This window comes from Myotis nattereri, assembly GCF_964212035.1.
Source record: "Myotis nattereri genome assembly, chromosome: 4".
Taxonomy (NCBI): domain Eukaryota; kingdom Metazoa; phylum Chordata; class Mammalia; order Chiroptera; family Vespertilionidae; genus Myotis; species Myotis nattereri.
This window is the reverse complement of record NC_138079.1, coordinates 74,332,558-74,351,113: the sequence shown is the minus strand read 5'-3', so window position 1 is coordinate 74,351,113 and position 18,556 is coordinate 74,332,558. Positions and strand designations below refer to the sequence as shown.

Sequence of the window (18,556 nt, the reverse complement as noted above, 5' to 3'; positions counted from 1 at the left end):
ATGAATGTGGGATGTGAATAACAAAAAAAAATCATGCCTTTTATTAATAAAATTATATTTTATTAGGTACTGGAAGTATTAAGAATAAAAAGTCATGCCAAAAAAATTCTGAAGTCTTGCTGAGAATCGGAATCAACTCCAGAATCTTTTAAAAACCTTAAGTAAGCAAGCCTAATGCCAGAGATTGATTCATTGGGTACAACATGGAGTAGAAGAATGTACATTTTACATATATTTTTTAATTAATTTCAGAGAGGAAGGGAGAGAGAGTTAGAAACATCAATGAGAGAGAATCATTGATCAGCTGCCTCCTGCACACCCCGCACTGCGGATCGAGCCCACAAGCCAGGCATGTGCCCTTGACCGGAACTGAGCCAGGGACCCTTCAATCCGCAGGCCAATGCTCTATCCACTGAACCAAACCAGCTAGAATGTACATTTTAAAAGTTTAGCAGATAATTCTAAAGTAGACTCAGATTTGATAAGCTCTAAAAAGGAAACTTCTTTCATTGAAGTATTTAATTATTTAACATATAATAAAATACATACATTATAGGGGTACAGTTTGATAAACTTTAACGACACACACACCTAAGTACCATCTATTAAAGGACCTTTGTGTAACTTCCAGTTTGAGGCCATTGTGAATAAAACTGTTATGAACATTCTTATACAAGTCTTTTTGTGACATATGCTTTCATTTCTCTTGGGTAAATATCTAGGAGTGGGTTTCTGTGTCATATGGAAAGTATAGGTTTAACATTACAAGAAACTTCTACACTATTCTCCAAAGGGGTTGTGCCATCTTGTATTTCCACCAGCGATGTAGGAGAGTTCCAGTTGCTCCAGAGCTTGTTCAACATTCGCAAGTAGTATAGCCAATCTTTTAAATTTTAGCCATGCTAGTGGCCATGAAGTATGTGCTCACTGTGATTAAATTTGAATTTCACTAGTAACCAATATTTTTTAACATCATTTCATGTGTTACTGGTCATTCACACATCCTTTTGTTAAGTGTCTGTTCAAATATTTAACACATTTTTTAAGTTTTATTTTTTGTCTTATTCTAAAGTTGTAAGAATTGTTTGTATATTATTTTATGTCATTTTCAGATATAAATTTTACAAATACTTTCTCCCTCATCGATGTTTCTATCTCTCTATCCTTCTCCCTTCATCTATCTAAAATAAATTTTTTAAAAACCCACAAAACTAGAGAATTTCTTGAAGAAAAATTAGGAGAAAAGTCTTTGTGATCTTAGGGTAGTCAAAGATTTCCTACTAAATTGGGCTTTTTTTCAAAGAACAGAAGTGTGCATTTTGACACTGACCTCACTCCCTTCAAAAAATTAACCAAAATGGATCACATACCTAAGTGTTAAACACAAAATTATAAAATTCCTAGAAAATAACACAAGATGGCCTTGGTTTTGGCAAAGATATTTTACATATAATAACGTAAGTATAATCCATGAAAGAAATAATAATGAGCTATACTTCATTTAAATTAGTAACTTTAGCTCTGCAAAGACACCATCAAAAGAATGAAAAGATAAGCCACAGACTGGGAGAAGATATTTGCAGAAGATACATCACATAAAGGACTGTTATCCACAATACTAAAGAACTCTTAAAATTCAAAAATAAGAAAATAACCTGATTACAAGTGGGCCAAGACCTTAACAGATACCTCAAAAAAGAAGATATACAGTTGACAAATAAGTATATGAAAATCCCACATCATGTAATCAAAAAGTGCAAATTTCCATCCCTTAGAATGGTGTCTACAACACTGACAACAGCTAATGATGCCAAGAATGTGGAACAGAAACTCTCATTCATGGTTGGTGGAATTGCAAAATGGTATACCCACATTGAAAGACAGTTTGAGGGTTTCTTACAAAACTAAATATATTTTTACCATACAATCCAGCATTAAGATCCTCGGTATTTGGAGGAAACCAAGATGGCGGCATAGATAAACACCTGAAATTGCTGCCTCACACAACCACTTCAAAAATACAACTAAAAGACAAAACAGACATCATCCAGAACCACAGGAAGGCTGGCTGAGTGGAAATTCTACAACTAGAAGGAAAGAGAAAAGAACATTGAGACTCAGAGGAGGTGCAGAAGTAAAGTGCAGAGGTATGGAGGCGCGTGCGGAAAGGGCTGGTAACTGAGGACACGGCTGTCTTTTTCAATCGGGAAGGAGTCTCAAGCTCCCAGCTGATCTGAACTCCAGTTCCAGACAAGTCTCTGGGGACCCAGACTCCTATGGGGAGAAACTGGACTGTCTGGCATCGGTCAGAACTCAAGGTCGGCTTTCTCTCAGAGATGCTTGCAGCGATTACCACGGGACACTGAGACCCAGGGCCACTTAGGGCAGGACTGAGGACCAGCCATAGCTGTTTGCTCCGCCCTGTTGATTCCCTGAGACCCCGCCCCACCCAAGCTGTGTACAGAGGCTTTTGCATATGAATGGCATGGCCCTTTGCAATCTAAAATTACCTAACAAACTGCAGCTGGGTCAGAGAGACCCAGAACATCCAAAACAAGGCCCAAGACCCCACAGCAGCTTGCACTGATACACAGCTGGGCCTCATCAGGGCACCTCCAAACCCCAAACAAAGGAGAGGAATCTGCAGATCTCTCCGTAGCTCCTGCTGGGTAGCCTCAGGAAGAAGCTAAATTAGCACCTCCTTAGAGATACAAGTGCCAGTGTACCCAGTGGTCAGAGTCGGACCATCCAGATTACAACTCCTCAGATCCATAAGGGAAACACTCAGGGGGCAGAAGCGGTGAGCATCAAAGCCCCACTGAAGCAAGTCTTGCCCCAGAAGGGTGTCTCCAGCACAGAAGTTCTCCCACTGCAAACACAGCTGATTCTCACAGCCAATTGGTCTGGAGGTCAATTCCTTGCAGTGATACCTACAACAATCAAGACTTAACTACAAGACTGTGCACAAAGCCCACAAAGGGGTGCACCAAGAGTGTCCTCCTCAGGTAATTGGGGAGGCTGAGCCACTGGGCCCTACAGGACACCTAGCACACAAAGCCACTCTATCAACACAGGGAAGCAGCCAAAATGTGGAGACAAAGAAACAGGTCACAAATGACAGAAATGGAGGAAAGCAAACTACTGGATATAGAGTTCAAAACCACACTTTTAAGGTTTTTCAAGAATTTTCTAGAAATCGCCAATAAATTTAGTGAAACCCTCGATAAATCTAGCAAGACCCTCGAGGATATGAAAAAGGACCAACTAGAAATTCAGCATACACTGACTGAAATAAAGAATATTATACAGAGTTCCAACAGCAGACTAGAGGATCGCAAGAATCAAGTCAAAGATTTGAAATACGAAGAAGCAAAAAACACCCAACCGGAAAAACAAAATGAAAAAAGACTCCAAAAATATGAAGATAGTGTAACGAGCCTCTGGGACAACTTCAAGCATACCAACATCCAAATTATGGGGGTGCAAGAAGAAGAGAGAGAGCTAAATATTAAAAACCTATTTGAAGAAATAATGACAGAAAACTTCCCCTACCTGGTGAAAGAAATAGACTTACAAGTCCAGGAAGCGCAGAGAACCCCAAACAAAAGGAATCCAAAGAGGACCAGACCAAGACACGTCATAATTAAAATGCCAAGAACAAAAGACAGAGAGAATCTTAAAAGCAGCAACAGAAAAACAATTGTATGGGAATACCCATACAATTGTCAGCTGATTTCTCAATAGAAACTATGCAGGCCAGAAGGGAGTGGCAAGAAATATTCAAAGTGATGATTACCAAGAACCTACAACCAAGATTACTTTACCCAACCCAGCAAAGCTATCATTCAGAATTGAAGGTCAGCTAAAGAGCTTCACAGACAAGAAAAAGCTAAAGGAGTTCATCACCACCAAACCAGTATTATATGAAATGCTGAAAGGTATCCTTTAAGAAGAGGAAGAAGAAGAAAAAGTCATGGATAGTAATGATGACCCAGATGAAGACAATCTTACAAGTTATGATATTCAGCTCAGTATTCAAGAATCCATTGAAGCCAGCAAGACTGAATTTTATCCTGAAAGGTAACAATCAACTTGACTGTCCTCAACAAATTTCTTTATGACAGTCATTTGGTTGTAAGATGAAATAAATGCTGTTTCCTAACTCTTAGAAAAAAATTTCAAAATCCTTAGTATTTACCCAAAAGAGTTGAAAACTTATGCCCACACAAAAACACACACATGGATGTTTACAGCAGCATTAGTCCTAATTGCCAAAACTTGGAAGCAATGAAGCTGTCCACCAGTAGGTGGATAAATAATCTACAGTACTTCCAGACAATAGAATATTATTCAGCACTAAAAAGAAATGAGCTATCAAGCCATGAAAAAACATGGAGTCTTAAATGCTTATTACTACGTGAACTATACCAGTCTGAAAAGGCTGCATACTGTACAATTCCAACTACACGTCATCTGAAAAAGGAAAAACTATGGAAACAGTAAAAAGACCAGTGGTTACCAGGCATTGGAGGGAGAGAGGATTAGGTAGAGCATAGAGCAGTGATGGCAAAATTGTCCAAAACCACAGAATATACAACACCAAGAATAAACCCTAAAGTAAACTATGAACTCTAGGTGACAATGATGTATCAATGTATGTACTAGTATATCAATTATAACAATTGTTCCCTTCTGGTAGGGAATGTAGCTAATGCATGTTTGAGGACATGGGATATAAGAAAAATCTCTGTACCTTCCACCTAATTTTGCTGTGAATCTAAAACTGCTCTAAAAAAAAAGTCTATCTTAAAAAATACAATTTAAATTCATTTTCTCTAAACTTACTTAAAGTTATACATCCTAGCACTCTCCAACTGAAGTGTCACTATATAAAATAGTAACCATACAAAAATTATGACCCTGGCCTGGCCAGTGTGGCTCAGTTTGTCGACCCATGCATCAAGAGGTCGCCCATCCAATTCCGGGTCAGGGCACATGTCCCAGTTGCAGGTTCCATCCCCATTGGGAGCATGCAGGAGGCAGCGGACCGATACTTTTGCTCTCAGATCAATGTTTCTTTCTCTCTCTCTCTCTCTCTCTCTCTCTCTCTCTCTCTCTCTCTCTCAAAATCAATTTAAAAAACCATCTTTAAAAAAACTAACACTGAGCCATTGGGAAGTTATGAGTTCATGTCTCACAATAAAATGGTGATGAATCTCTGTTGGTTGTTATAAAGCAGCCTGTTATGGAAATGGAAATTTCTCACAGACACTAAATATAGGTGTGCTGGGTTTTAATAGAAGACACAGTCTTGAAAGTTGAGTATCTATCCAATTATATTTTAAATCTATTGAGAAAATGTGCTACTGAAAGGCACTCCACGCAAGCACTACCTAAACCCAACTTGTGCTTTATAATTTCAGGTGTTTGAAACTTACTTTTCTTAAAGAAGGGCAAATTTACATTTTTCAGGTATTTTCAGACATCTGTAAAGAAAAATACCATGAGCCTACTCTCAGGCCAGCTGTCAGGGAAGATGCCAAGTGCTATTTTGTTCTGAGTGAGCAGAAGTAGAGACATGTAGTGTAGAGCTTGTAAGTCTGAGGAGAACAATTAAACTTGGGCTACACTAGGAGTTGGAAGTTGGATTAGATGACTTATAAGGTCCTATACAAATTATGGTCATACATTGTAGGTACATTTGAGCAGTGGTGATGGATAACATATGTTTCTGTCTATTCTCCCTTAAGAAGATAGAATCTAAAAGCAGAAATTTAAGTTTGGCTTCCTCTGGTATGAAAACCAACCACAGCTTAACAATAACCTATTGTAAATACAATAGATTAGAATTGAATGTTTTTAGAAAGTCACAAATGTAATTCAATGGGAAAGAATATATTATAAAAAGAACCTCGCCCAGCCAGTGTGGCTCAGTGGTTGAACTTGGGCCCATGCACCAAGAGGTCGCTGGTTCGATTCCATGAATCCATACTGATAGAAATCAATAAATGGGGAAGAGAAAGCTTTTGCTTACATCAGAATATCAACTAACTATATAATTGATGGAGTTAGAAAATCAACAATGGATGCTAAATCTAGTGGATAAAAATGTGATGAGGAACAACATGTATACAAAATCTCAAAGATCTACTTACAAAACACTTTTTAATAACAAAGGGAAAATAAGAAACTGTTAAGTGGAGAAAATTAGTAGACACTACCCTAAACAAATGATCAAGATACTTGGAACCAAGTGACATCACGCACCTCTTGACATTTTGCAGTGAGAACATGTCACTTCTATATTTGTGCTAAGAATGCATACCAAAATATAATCATCAAGAAATATCAGATAGACGTAAATGGAGAGCATTCTACAAAACAGTCCATACTTCACCAAAATATTAAGGTCATGAACCATAAAGAGAGGGGAAGAACTGCTCCAGATGAAAAGAAACTAAAGAAATATGACAAATAAATGATAATGTGTGGTCCTGGACTAGAAAAAAAATAAAAGCTGTAAGAAATCCTGTGAGGTTGATATTATTTTATTCTTTTTACAAATAAGGAAACCAAAGTCGTATAGCTAGTAAACAGTACTGCTAAGGTATGTCCTCTTAGCATTAAATATATTAGGCATTTGTTATTTCCTGGCTAATTGTATCAAAGTACCATATTCTCAATCAAAAATATCTGCACAAACTAAATTCAGTTAGAATTAAGTATTCTCTCATATCCTTTTAACAGAAATAATCAAATGCATCACCCTCACTATATCAAAGTTGAACATTTCAAATTATATTAAAAAAAACATATAGTGAATGCAAGGATATCTGTCATTCATTTACTCTAGAACAACTTATTTTAAAAATGTTTTATTAAGCCTGGCCAATGTGGCTCAGTGGTTGAGCGTCAACCCATAAACCAGGAGGTCACAGTTCAATTCCTGGTTGGGGCACAAGCCCCGGTTGTAGATCAATACCCAGTGTGGGGTGTGCAGGAGGCAGCAGATCAATGATTCTCTCTCATCATTGATATTTCTATCTCTTTCTCCCTCTCCTTCCTCTCTGAAATAAACAAAAACTTATTTTTAAAAATAAAATAAATAAAAATGTTTTATTAAATATAAATAAAAGTAAACTGTAACTAGATGTGATAAATAAAATTGTAATAAAAGCAATTGTAACCTGCAAAAACTGAACCATAGTAACAAATATTAAAACTCACACCGTTAGCATAGTTACTGAATTCAAACAAAAGGTACACATACCTTTTCCTAAATGTGTATTTATGCTCATATATCTAGCTGTTCCTGTAAGGCTTTTGTGCTCTCTGTATGGTATGTGTTTCTTTGTCTCTGGATCAATATATTCCTTCGCCAAACCAAAATCTATAATATGAATAACTTGCTGGGTTTTATTTCCTGGTCGTCCTATTAAGAAGTTCTCAGGTTTTACATCTCTGTATATCAAGTTCTTTGAATGAACATATTCCATACGAGAAATCTTGATTTTAAAAAGAGAAGGAAGATAAATTTTATTTTAAGCTTTGACTAGCATAAAAAAGCATGATAGAGGCAAGACAACTTTCATAATAAAAACATAAAAAAATCAGAACTTGTTTCAACCCTTTAAAAGTAACGTATCAAAAGTAACATATAGTTTCTCAAATATACATCTGATTATGATTAAAATTCTTTGCTTTTACTATTAATGTCACTTATAAATGAACATATTTTAATTTTATGAATTCCTTTCAAATCAGTAAGCCTGACTGATTTAATCAACACTTTCAGATGATGCTATATCATAAAATCGAAAAGCTTTACCAATACTAAATCTTGAACTCAAAAATATAAACACATATTCACAAAGTTGCAGTTTATTCTTCCTCATCAGTTAGTTAATCAAGCAACTTTTGCAATTATATTTTAAAAACTTAAAACGTCTAAACTGTTAAATAAAAACAATTAACATAGTACCGTTTAGTAAGTCTTTTTGTAACTTTTTCTTTACATTTTCCTTAGATATGAAACGATTTAAAAGATCTTAAAACTTTAAAATTTTCAAATATACTCTAATAATGATACAGTACATTTTTATTGTTTTACACATTCTCAAATAATGTTCAGTGTACAAACTGTCACAAAATAGAACATTACAAATAAAATAAAATTGCATCATTTAGTGGTAATCATGATTGACAATGCAATATAAAGATACTGTAAACATATTGTAAACTCAGGCCATTTTAGTTGGTCAACAAATTTTGGATCATATAATATAATATATAATGTTCTATAGCCTATACTTTTAGTTAATGATATATTATGAGCATTTTCCACGTCATGAAACTTTCTTTTAATACACACTTTGCATTAAAAGTATGTATTATTTTAAATGCATACTTTACTAGTATATGGCTATTAACAAACTATTTAACTAATCCTGTTATTTCTGTACATTTGGGTTGTTTCCACTTTATTATAAATATTCTTGCACAAAAACCTTTAAGTACAGCTGAATACTTCCATAGGACAAATTTATAGAAGTGGAATTAATGAGTCAATTGAAAAAAACAATTTTAAGACTTCTGCAGCATACTTCTATTGGCATTTATTTCAAAATTGCTTTAAAATCATCCTCTAAATTTGTTTTCCCATAGGTTCACTAAAATTTAAATAATTTAGAAAACTTCCCATTAGTTTGTTTCCTCTATTTTTCAGCCATCAGAATTTATTACCAAGATTAATAATCCATGTTTTTGAGGGTTTTCTTTTCTAAGTATTCATCTTCTAAATGAAAAGTGCTGGAAACAACTTAATTCTCAAACTGAGTATTCTGATCTTAAAGCAATAAAATATTCTTTCATAAAAATAATATACTACACTTGATTCAGTTTTTTAAGTTACATGCATCCTAAAAAGACAATAATATGAAAGCAGAAATATTTGTACTAAGTTGAATGATCTGCAAGATAATGTAGCAAAACTTGAAACTTTTAATATAAATTTGTGACTAGAGAACCACACAATTGTTCAAATGACTTCAAAGCACCCTGCTTTACTTACCAGTTGGATAGCTATCATGAGAACTGTTTTAAGAGAAAATGTTCTATCACACAAATCAAACAAATCTTCCAAACTAGGTCCCAGCAGTTCCAGCACCATAGCGTTGTATTTACCACAAGGGCCAAAATAGTAAACTTGAGGTATACCATCTGGGGGGGTAGAAGAAGAAAGGATTTTAATAATTTCCTCATCTTCAATATCAAACTTTTCTTCCTAGAAAATTCACTTAACAATTAATTTTGCAGTTTCAAGAACTACAGCAGTAGTTTTACATTTCCCATGGATACAATAAACTTTTCCTGACCCAGCCTTCTCTTGCTAGAGTGTAGCCTGGTTACACTTCTACAGCAGCTGCATGACTGAACTACATTACAAACAGTGCTTCATTGTTGGTCTCTACCATCTCATCAAAGACAGGAACTGGGCATTTTAGTCTTATATTTCCATGACCTAGAGAAATGCTTGGCACCTAGGAAAGATTTGATTTTCACTGAACAAAAGAGTCACTGTTCGCTTTAATAACACTGTGGTAGGCATAATGCTAAGATCAGCCTCCAAGAGTCCCATCCTCTGGTGTATACACCCTGCACAATCTCCTCCCTCTAAGTGTGGGCAAAATTCCCAGATTTCACTTGTGATCAGGTTATATTATATGGCAAAGACGATATAATTAATATCCCTATCAGTGGACTTTAAATTAATCAAAAGTATTCTGGTAGGTCTGACCTTCAGATTCAAAGTACAGAAAAGCTTTCCTGTTGACCTTAAAGAAGCAAACTACCATGTTGTGGAGAAAAATCATATGCCAGGAAATGATGGGAAGGCTCTAGGAACTGAAGGACTTGGTCCCACAGCCATGAAAAACTGAATTCTGGGAAGAGCCAGTGAGCTAGGAAGAGGACTGGGCCTCAGGTAAGATTGCAGTCAGGGTTTACATCTTGATTTCAGCCAGACAAGACCCTCAAATGAGGACCCAGCTAAGCCATGCCTGAACTCCTGACCCCTGGAAATTGGCAGATAATAAAATCTACTGTTCTATGCCACCAGTTACTGAATAATTCATTATTCAACAATACAAACTAATCAAACTCCAAATATAAAGTCTAAATGCACAGAAATCACCTCTATTTTTAGAACTATAAGACTCCCAAGTAACAAATATAAATAGGTAATCAATTTATTTTAACACTGCATTTATCTATCCATCATGAGTAAATGAACTTCTCCATCTTAAATGTCTCAGTTTTACTGACAAGTGGTAGGATTTTTTAGAAGGGAAAAAAACTTTTGAATAAATCCCTTTTTTTTTTTTTAAGTAAAGAGCTTGGGAAACATAACTTTATTCTCTGTTTCCTCTATCATTGTGAATATTTATTGCAGGGGCATAACAGAAAACATTCAACTAGAAGCCAGGACTAGTTTCGTAGTTTATCCCAATATTAACCATTTAACCTCTCAAGGAGGCTTGCATTGGCTTATCTATAGTATTACTAGTTTGGATAAGACCAGTGTTTCTCAAATGTGAATCTGAGTGAGGTAGCAGAACATCTGAAGATAAGGAGGTAAGATAATATAATCGGGGCAGGGATGAGGGGAAGGTGACAAGTTCAAATTGCATACATGGCCTCCTCCCCAGAAAGAGAAATTCCTATACATGCCCCTGTGTATAGGTCAGCACCCCCATCTCTCTCTCTCTCTCTCTCTCTCTCTCTCTCTCTCTCTCTCTTTCTCTCTCTCTCTCACACACACACACACACACACACACAGACACACACACACACACACACAGAACTGCCACTGGGAATCACTACCGTAGTATGTATGAACCATTCTTACCAAAGCCACTCTTATATGTGTGTCACCAACCCCTCACATGTATAAAAGTGGATGAGAGGCTCACTAAAGTTTATTCCAACTCTGAAATACTGCTTTTACAAAGCTATATACATTAACAGCCTAGAGTGGCAATTAAGACTTATCAACAGCCCTCATCTACTAAGCTTTTAAAATTATTTCTACAATGACATTTTCCCCTCTATACCATGGGAATTTTTTAATTTTAGCAATCTCTAATAACTCATTTCCACCCTTTAGTTTGTTGCTTCTGATCAGGGTGCAAGGAAACCAGATCATCAAGCTTGTCAGAACTATATTTAGAATATAAAAATAAACAGGTCTGAAGTTCTTCAATGGAAGGACTGTCAAAGGCTTTTTTTTCTACTTCCTCCTGAGTCACCATCTATATTTCTATAGTTAAAGTTGTTGTGTAATGATCACTGAACAAGGTAACAACTTATTTTGGTTTATTCACTGACTAACTTTTTTCAAAGGTTTTCAAAAACGGAAAACCACTTAAGAATTTTGTCTTAATCAATTCAACAAATGCTTTTTGAGCATCTGCTATATCTTTTCAGGACTCAGTTAGACATTAGAGATTATGTGTGAACAAGATGCCATGATCAAGGATGATTCAACCCAGGAAAGCAAGTTTAAGTTACTATTTAGAAATCCATCATTGTCACTCACCATAATGACAAATTAAATGAGAAAAAGCATTAGATCACCCTAATAGATGCTGAAAAAGCATCTGACATAGCTCTAAGCAGATGTGGAATAGAAGGTCCTCAACCTGGTAAAGGCATCTAAAAAAACGCCCAGCTAACATCAGACCTGAAGGTGAAAGACTAGGAACAAGAGAAAGATGTCTGTCCACTTTCACCTCTTCTATTCAACAATGCAATGAAGCAAAAAGAAAAAGAAATAAAAGGCATTTCGAAAATGAACAGATCTGTTAATTTAAGAAAACCTAAAATACTTGTTCCTATTTGATAACAACAATAAAGTTCACGCTTTCAAGTAAAACTTAGAATTTTGCAAAATTTATATCTGCCAGGATGAACCTGAAAGCTTCTGCAATACTTAAAGAAACAAACAAACCCTTTCTGATAAAACTGTGATGATACTATTACAATTTAAATTTCGTAATGAAATGTGTCACTATTTGAAATAACTTAGTGAACCAGTATTTTCCAAATCACCAATGTTTATATTTACAAAATCATGCACAAGTAATTGATCTATTAAAAGTATGAACAGGAAACAGAAAAATTTTAGTTCTGAATGAGCAAAACAGGAAAAAATTTTTTTATATGGTTTCTAACTCCACATTGCATGCAACTGACCTTTAAGAAACAATCCCCTACCCTTACAATTTGTACAGTGGTTAGAACAGCAGCCCAAGGACAGAAGGGTCATGGGTTTGATTCCCAGGCTAGAGCATGTGCCTCAGCTGCATGCTCCATCCCACACAGGGCACATGTGGGAGGCAACCAATTCATGTGTCTCTCACACCTCTCTCTTCTCTCTTCTCTCCTCTCTCTCTCTCTCTCTCTCTCTCTCTCTCTCTCTCTCTCTCTCGTACGCGCGCTCTCTCCCTCCCTCCCTCCCTCCCTCTTTCCCTCCCTCCCCTCTCCTTCCTCCTTTCCACTCTGTATAAAAAATCAATGGAAGCCCAGCTGATGTGGCTCAGTGATTGAGCGTGAACCCATGAACCAGGAGGTCATGGTTTGACTCCCCATCAAGGCACAAGCCTGGATTGCAGGCTCAATTGCCAGTAGGGGGCATACAGGAGGCAGCTGGTTGATGAAATTTATCATTGATGTTTCTATCTCTCTCTCCCTCTTCCTTTCCCTCTCTGAAAGCAATAAAAAACATATTTTTAAAAAATAAATAAAAGCCAATGAAAAACCATTCTCAGGTGATTAAAACAAGAAAAACAATCATCTGTGAAGTTTTGGTAGAGTATCAAAAGGATATTAATAATTTAAAAGTTAATGTATTAATCAAGGTTTACAAAGTTTTGAGTTAAAACCTTGTTGACAAGAATATGAACTGGTATATTTTTGGAGGAACTTGCCTTTCCCTTTTCAAAATAAGCAAAAGCATGCATACAGTGATGTTGAAGCTGCACTGCTTGTAACAGTAAAAAACAACAGGAAACTACCTAAACATCCACCAACCCTGGACTAATTAGGCAAAATATGTCATACCCATTTTGGAAGCAAAAGTGATTTCTACTTTCTCTTTTATATTTCTTAAACTTGTTCTGAAACACATGCACTACCTTTATAATCAGGAATAAAATGCACATTTTAAAAATTCTTTTGGGCCGAAACCAGTTTGGCTCAGTGGACAGAGCGTCGGCCTGCGGACTCAAAAGTCCCAGGTTGGATTCCGGTCAAGGGCATGTACCTGGGTTGCGGGCACATCCCCAGTAGGAGATGTGCAGAAGGCAGCTGATCGATGTTTCTCTCTCATCGATGTTTCTAACTCTCTATCTCTCTCCCTTCCTCTCTGTAAAAAATCAATAAAAGTATATTAAAAAAAAAAATTCTTTTGGGACCACAAAGAAAAACTTGAATTGGAAGAAGATTTAGACCACATTTATTTAATCCATACATTAACTGTAACTGAGCTAGTATTTCTCAAATACTCTCCCTAATATTCAAAGTAATATAGTCTTACCTCTCCTCTTAACTATTAACTTCATTTTGGAGTTCTAAGGAATAAAGCAAAGTATACTATTCAGACTATAATATAAATCTAGCTTCTTCTCCCTTCCCACCATAACTTCCTAATAGGAGGAATAAATAGATCCATGCTAAGGCCCACATTTACTCTGCCTCACTTGGTTTGAACACTTCTACGGTTGCATTTCAAAAAATTTCTACCCTAGTTCTGCCATCTAAGTTGTTAAACTTTGGTTTTTATCCAACCTTCAAGTCTCCTCTTTTCAAACTATCTCTGAAGCATGACCCAAATTCATAATTATTCCCACAGAATTTCTCATAGCCAAGGGAAGGTACGCATAAGTAAGTCTTTTCTGCTATACTTCAAGTAAGCCAGCTCACTGCTGGGAGGAGAATGTGTACCTAACATGTACATTCAAACAAGTGATATGCATACCATACCTTTGAGTTTCTAAAATAACACCATGAAAAAGGTCAGCAAAGGGAGAAAAATGAGCTACTTCAATTTTCTCCAAAATTTTCTTTCTTTAATGGTTTCAAAGTGTCTCAGAATTACGTATCGCTACATTATCCAAAATGACTAAGTCCCATAAATAGCATTATATTTCAGTGAGTAAATTTAAACAGACATGGAGACTCCAATATGAATGAAAATACCTCAGCTTTATCATGCAATGTGTTTTTACCTTAAAATATGACTCAGTACAAATCATTGGTGAAAAAAAAAGATGACCTAGCTCTGAATGACTCCTTGAGATACATACTGTTCTGTGAGTCAATGAATATATAAACTTTATAGATAACTATTGATAATGTATTTCAACACAAATTTTATGTCATTGAAATATAAAATCAAGAGTTATACATTTTTTTTAAATGACAAATATAAAGCAAGCACTGTAAAGATCAAACTAGAATTTCATTTCCAAGGACAGGTCTGGATTGTTTTCTAACAAACGGGCTAGGGAGTATGCTAAGCAAAAACAAAACAAAATAATCATAACAATACAAATATGGTAGTCAAGACCACAAGTGAGTGTTTTTGGAAGTGGGAGAGGTAAGGGAAAAGAGGGTAATAGAGAAGAAAAAGGCTCAGAAAGAAGGCTTAGCAGGAAGAGTAATGAAGGTGTTAAGTTACTAGCTGTCTCTTGATCAAAGTATTTGGCTACTGAATTGCATGGACGCATTCCAACTCATGGGCAAAAGCAAGCTTTTGTATTTGTTCTTATATTTAGTGAAATTTCAACTATAAACTTTTACTCCACCCAATTCCTATTATTCTAAAATTATTTTCTGAAACTACTATAAAAAGCCACCCATTGTGAATTCATCAAAGTTCTGATAATGTCCAACATCAGTATTTTTCAGGGATGCTTATTAGCATCTCCACTTTTCAAGACAAGTGTATTTTATTTTTCCCTAGCAAAGCTCAACAATGGGCAAGAACGCAAAAATCACATATTATTTTAAAATACAATCTTACACTTACTCTACCCAAATTAATTTTACTAAACATTTCATTTTATATTTCAGCATTCCATTTAAGCGACGAATAACCATAATTTATGTCACAAAACAACATAAGGAGGTCTAATACTCTTAAAGAGTACTTAGTACTGTGAGCCAAGTATTAAAGTACTTCAGTTCCTTATAAGTGAGAGTTAAGCATATCATTAAAAGAAATAATACCAGGATGTTTCTTTCCATTTTCAGGTTCAGTAGTATTCATATTGGAGAAAAAAAAACAAAAAATTAATATTCTTGTTTGAAAATTTAAAATTTACAGATCTAGTTAAGAAAACTTAGAATCTGATTACAAATACTAAGTACAGAATTATCACACAGGCTATGTTCCTTTCCAAAGCAGTTTTACTTTAAGGCATTCTTAACCTTTAGCATAAATGTTTATACTCCTAGCTCAGCAGTTCTCAACATATGGTCTGGAAATACTTGGGGACAGATGTGGATGGTCCATGAGACCCTTTCAGGAGGTCACTGACATCAAATTACTTTTATAATAACACTAAGATGTTATTTACCTTTTTAACTCTGTTCTTTCACAAGTGAATAGTCAGTTTTCCAGAGGCTATATGACATAATTTGGCAATGGACTAAATGAATGAAGAAGATATGAGAACCTGGCTGTTTTCTATTAAGCCAGATATTAAAGAGATGTCCAAAATATGTAAAACAAGGCCACTTTTCTCACTTTTTCTTATTTGGAATATATAGTCAGTTGTGATTTTAAAATATTGTTATTTTAAAATGAATTAATGTGGCAATATTTTTATATTTCTATTTTAATTTCTCAAATGGTAACTATCAACAGCTATAACCCACAACAGGAAAAGTTCTCTGGGATCCTCAAAAAGTTTTAGGAGTATAAAAGGACCCAAAAATTTTAAGCTCTGTTATGAACAAACAGGTGCAATGAGTTCCAAACTTGGTAAAAGTTACTCCATTAAAATACCACAGCACCCACATTTAGTAGTAAAACTCTACCATTTAACCTCAAATAAAAGGAATAAAGCCACCCAAACTGTAAAAAAGAAGCAATAGTTCTTTCTGTGATAATTCTATGTATACATTAGATATTACTCTAAATTTTAAAGAACATTAAAAAATAACATCACAAGAATTATTTATTATATTAAATATTCAATAAATATATGAATATGATATATTATTCATTATTCAGTTATTATACTCTTTGGGCCTAAATAATTAAAAAAATGGATTGTATCATTTTTACCCCAAGTTTTAAGATTACAAACTTTTTCTTCTAACAATGTGCTACTTTATATTTAAATCTAAAATAAAACATGAAATATAAAATCAACATAGTGTTTTACATGGCTTTTTGCTTTCTTTCTTTTTACTATTAAATAGGAAATAACAAAAATGCTGCTGTATTTTAGAAAATTAAATCTTTTATCTCCATGTAGTCATATCCTATTCAAAAAGTATGGTTTCTTTTTTAAGATTCTTATGTGATTAATTAATCTCTAAAAATACAGTAATTACCACATAATATACAACAATCCTAATACCTATACCATACAAACCAAACATATTTCAAGAATTCATAGCATAGCATTCTTTAAATGTGCACATTCTCCATAAACTATAACAAAAAAACTTCGTACACTTCCATCTATTAGTACCAATGCACACATATATTCACATATAAATTAGTAAAAGTTTAGCAATGCATAACTTACAGAAATTCTCATACAGAAGAGTCCTCTATAAAGAATTAGAATTATTGCCCTAACCAGTTTGGCTCAGTAGATAGAGCGTCAGCCTGGGGACTGAAGGGTCCCAGGTTCGATTCCGGTCAAGGATATGTACCTTGATTGTGGGCACATCCCCAGTAGGGGGTGTGCAGGAGGCAGCTGATCCATGTTTCTCTCTCATCAATGTTTCTAACTCTATCCCTCTCCCTTCCTCTCTGTAAAAAATCAATAAAATATATTTTTTAAAAGAATTAAAATTATTAAATATACTTAAGATGTCTTCTAAAAGCCATTAATCTAAGATAGAAAAAAGAAAACTCTAAGAATCTGCTACATAAACTGTTGGTTATCTGAGCTGAGATTAAGTCTGCACTAACCACCCATTCACATAGTATTCTTCATTATTTTTGTTGATACCAAAATACTGTAGGTAATATTCTAATTAGTTTATTCACTTAACTTTCCTGGTTTTTACAGTATTTTCTCTCAGTTTTCTCAAACAGACACTTCTATATAAAAATAGCAGAACTTCTTAAATTTAAGACATGATCAGAGGAAAATCTAATCTGGCAACTCAGTGAATAGAAGGAATTTTAGATATTACTGAATGTGTACACTCATGTTTAAAAGACTAAAACTATTACACACACTGTTTCTCAACAGTGAGTAGTATGATAAAATTTCCATCCAATATGGAATTACCAACACTCATTTAGCTAGCAGACAGAGCTAAATAATATTGAAAAAAATGTGAAAATGTATCTATAAACCAGAGCAAAACACACAGGAAACACATCAATCCTGACTTTAAACAAGGCACAAACTGAGAAGGCAAAGGAGTCAGTATAAAGAGAGAAGAGAAGCTCTTTTAACAGCTCTAAGAAGGCAATACTACACAGAAGTATAATTTTAGAAACAGCTACTGCTGCTATTATCAAATTGCATATTGTTTAGAACATCATAGCTCAGGAAACATAGTATCAAGCCACTCGCTTGAGAAACAATGATATAAAAAATGCATGGTTTCAAACCGTATGTTTAATGTCAGTTCTATACTTAGCGATTTGCCATGGACAAGTAATTTATGACAGAAAAGATTATTTTACTTACTTTGATAAGTAACAATTTATGACAGAAAAAAGTTATTTTACTTTCTGTGATAAAGATATCAGCTTGATAAAGAAATTTCATCAAATAATTTAATTGCAAAGTTTCCCCAGTATTGGCTATTTATTTAAAATCATCTGATGTCAAAGAAGTAATTTAACATAAAAAAGCATTACTCATAATCACAGGTTCTCAAAAAAAAAAATTCCCTATAAATTTCAAAATATGTTCCAAGCATTTTCATAAAGTTTCAACAATTCAACTAAACTTTTTCAAAGTATATAAAAAAATAAATTAAACCTAATCATTAAAACCAATCCTACTCTAAAAAGTGACTTATTTCTGATGACTGAGTTGTATAATTCAGTACATTAAATAAGCATTTGCATATCTCCTTGCTTTATCATTTCCATTAATTTAAAAAATATTACTGATTTTTCCTTTAGATATTACTGAATGTGTACAATCATATTTCTAGATCTCTAAAATGAAAAATTAAATTTACCTAATCACTAGATAATAAATTAAATAAAAAAATTTGAAATTATATGACTGTCAGAAATAAAATAAAACTCAAAATTTAAGAATAATAATTTTGTAAAATATTAAAATAC

At 34.5% G+C, this 18,556-nt stretch overlaps 1 protein-coding gene across 2 annotated transcripts in view; it reads right to left on the bottom strand.

The window, feature by feature from the left end:
* Positions 1-18,556, bottom strand: part of CSNK1G3 (casein kinase 1 gamma 3) — a 112,926-nt gene that overhangs the window by 33,853 nt on the left and 60,517 nt on the right. For both annotated transcript variants that reach the window (XM_081088895.1, XM_081088896.1), the window contains exons 5-6: positions 9,071-9,219; positions 7,271-7,505 (exon numbers count right to left, since the gene is read on the bottom strand). In XM_081088895.1, coding sequence (XP_080945021.1) covers positions 7,271-7,505; positions 9,071-9,219 — 384 coding nt within the window. The remainder of the gene's footprint in view (positions 1-7,270; positions 7,506-9,070; positions 9,220-18,556) is intronic.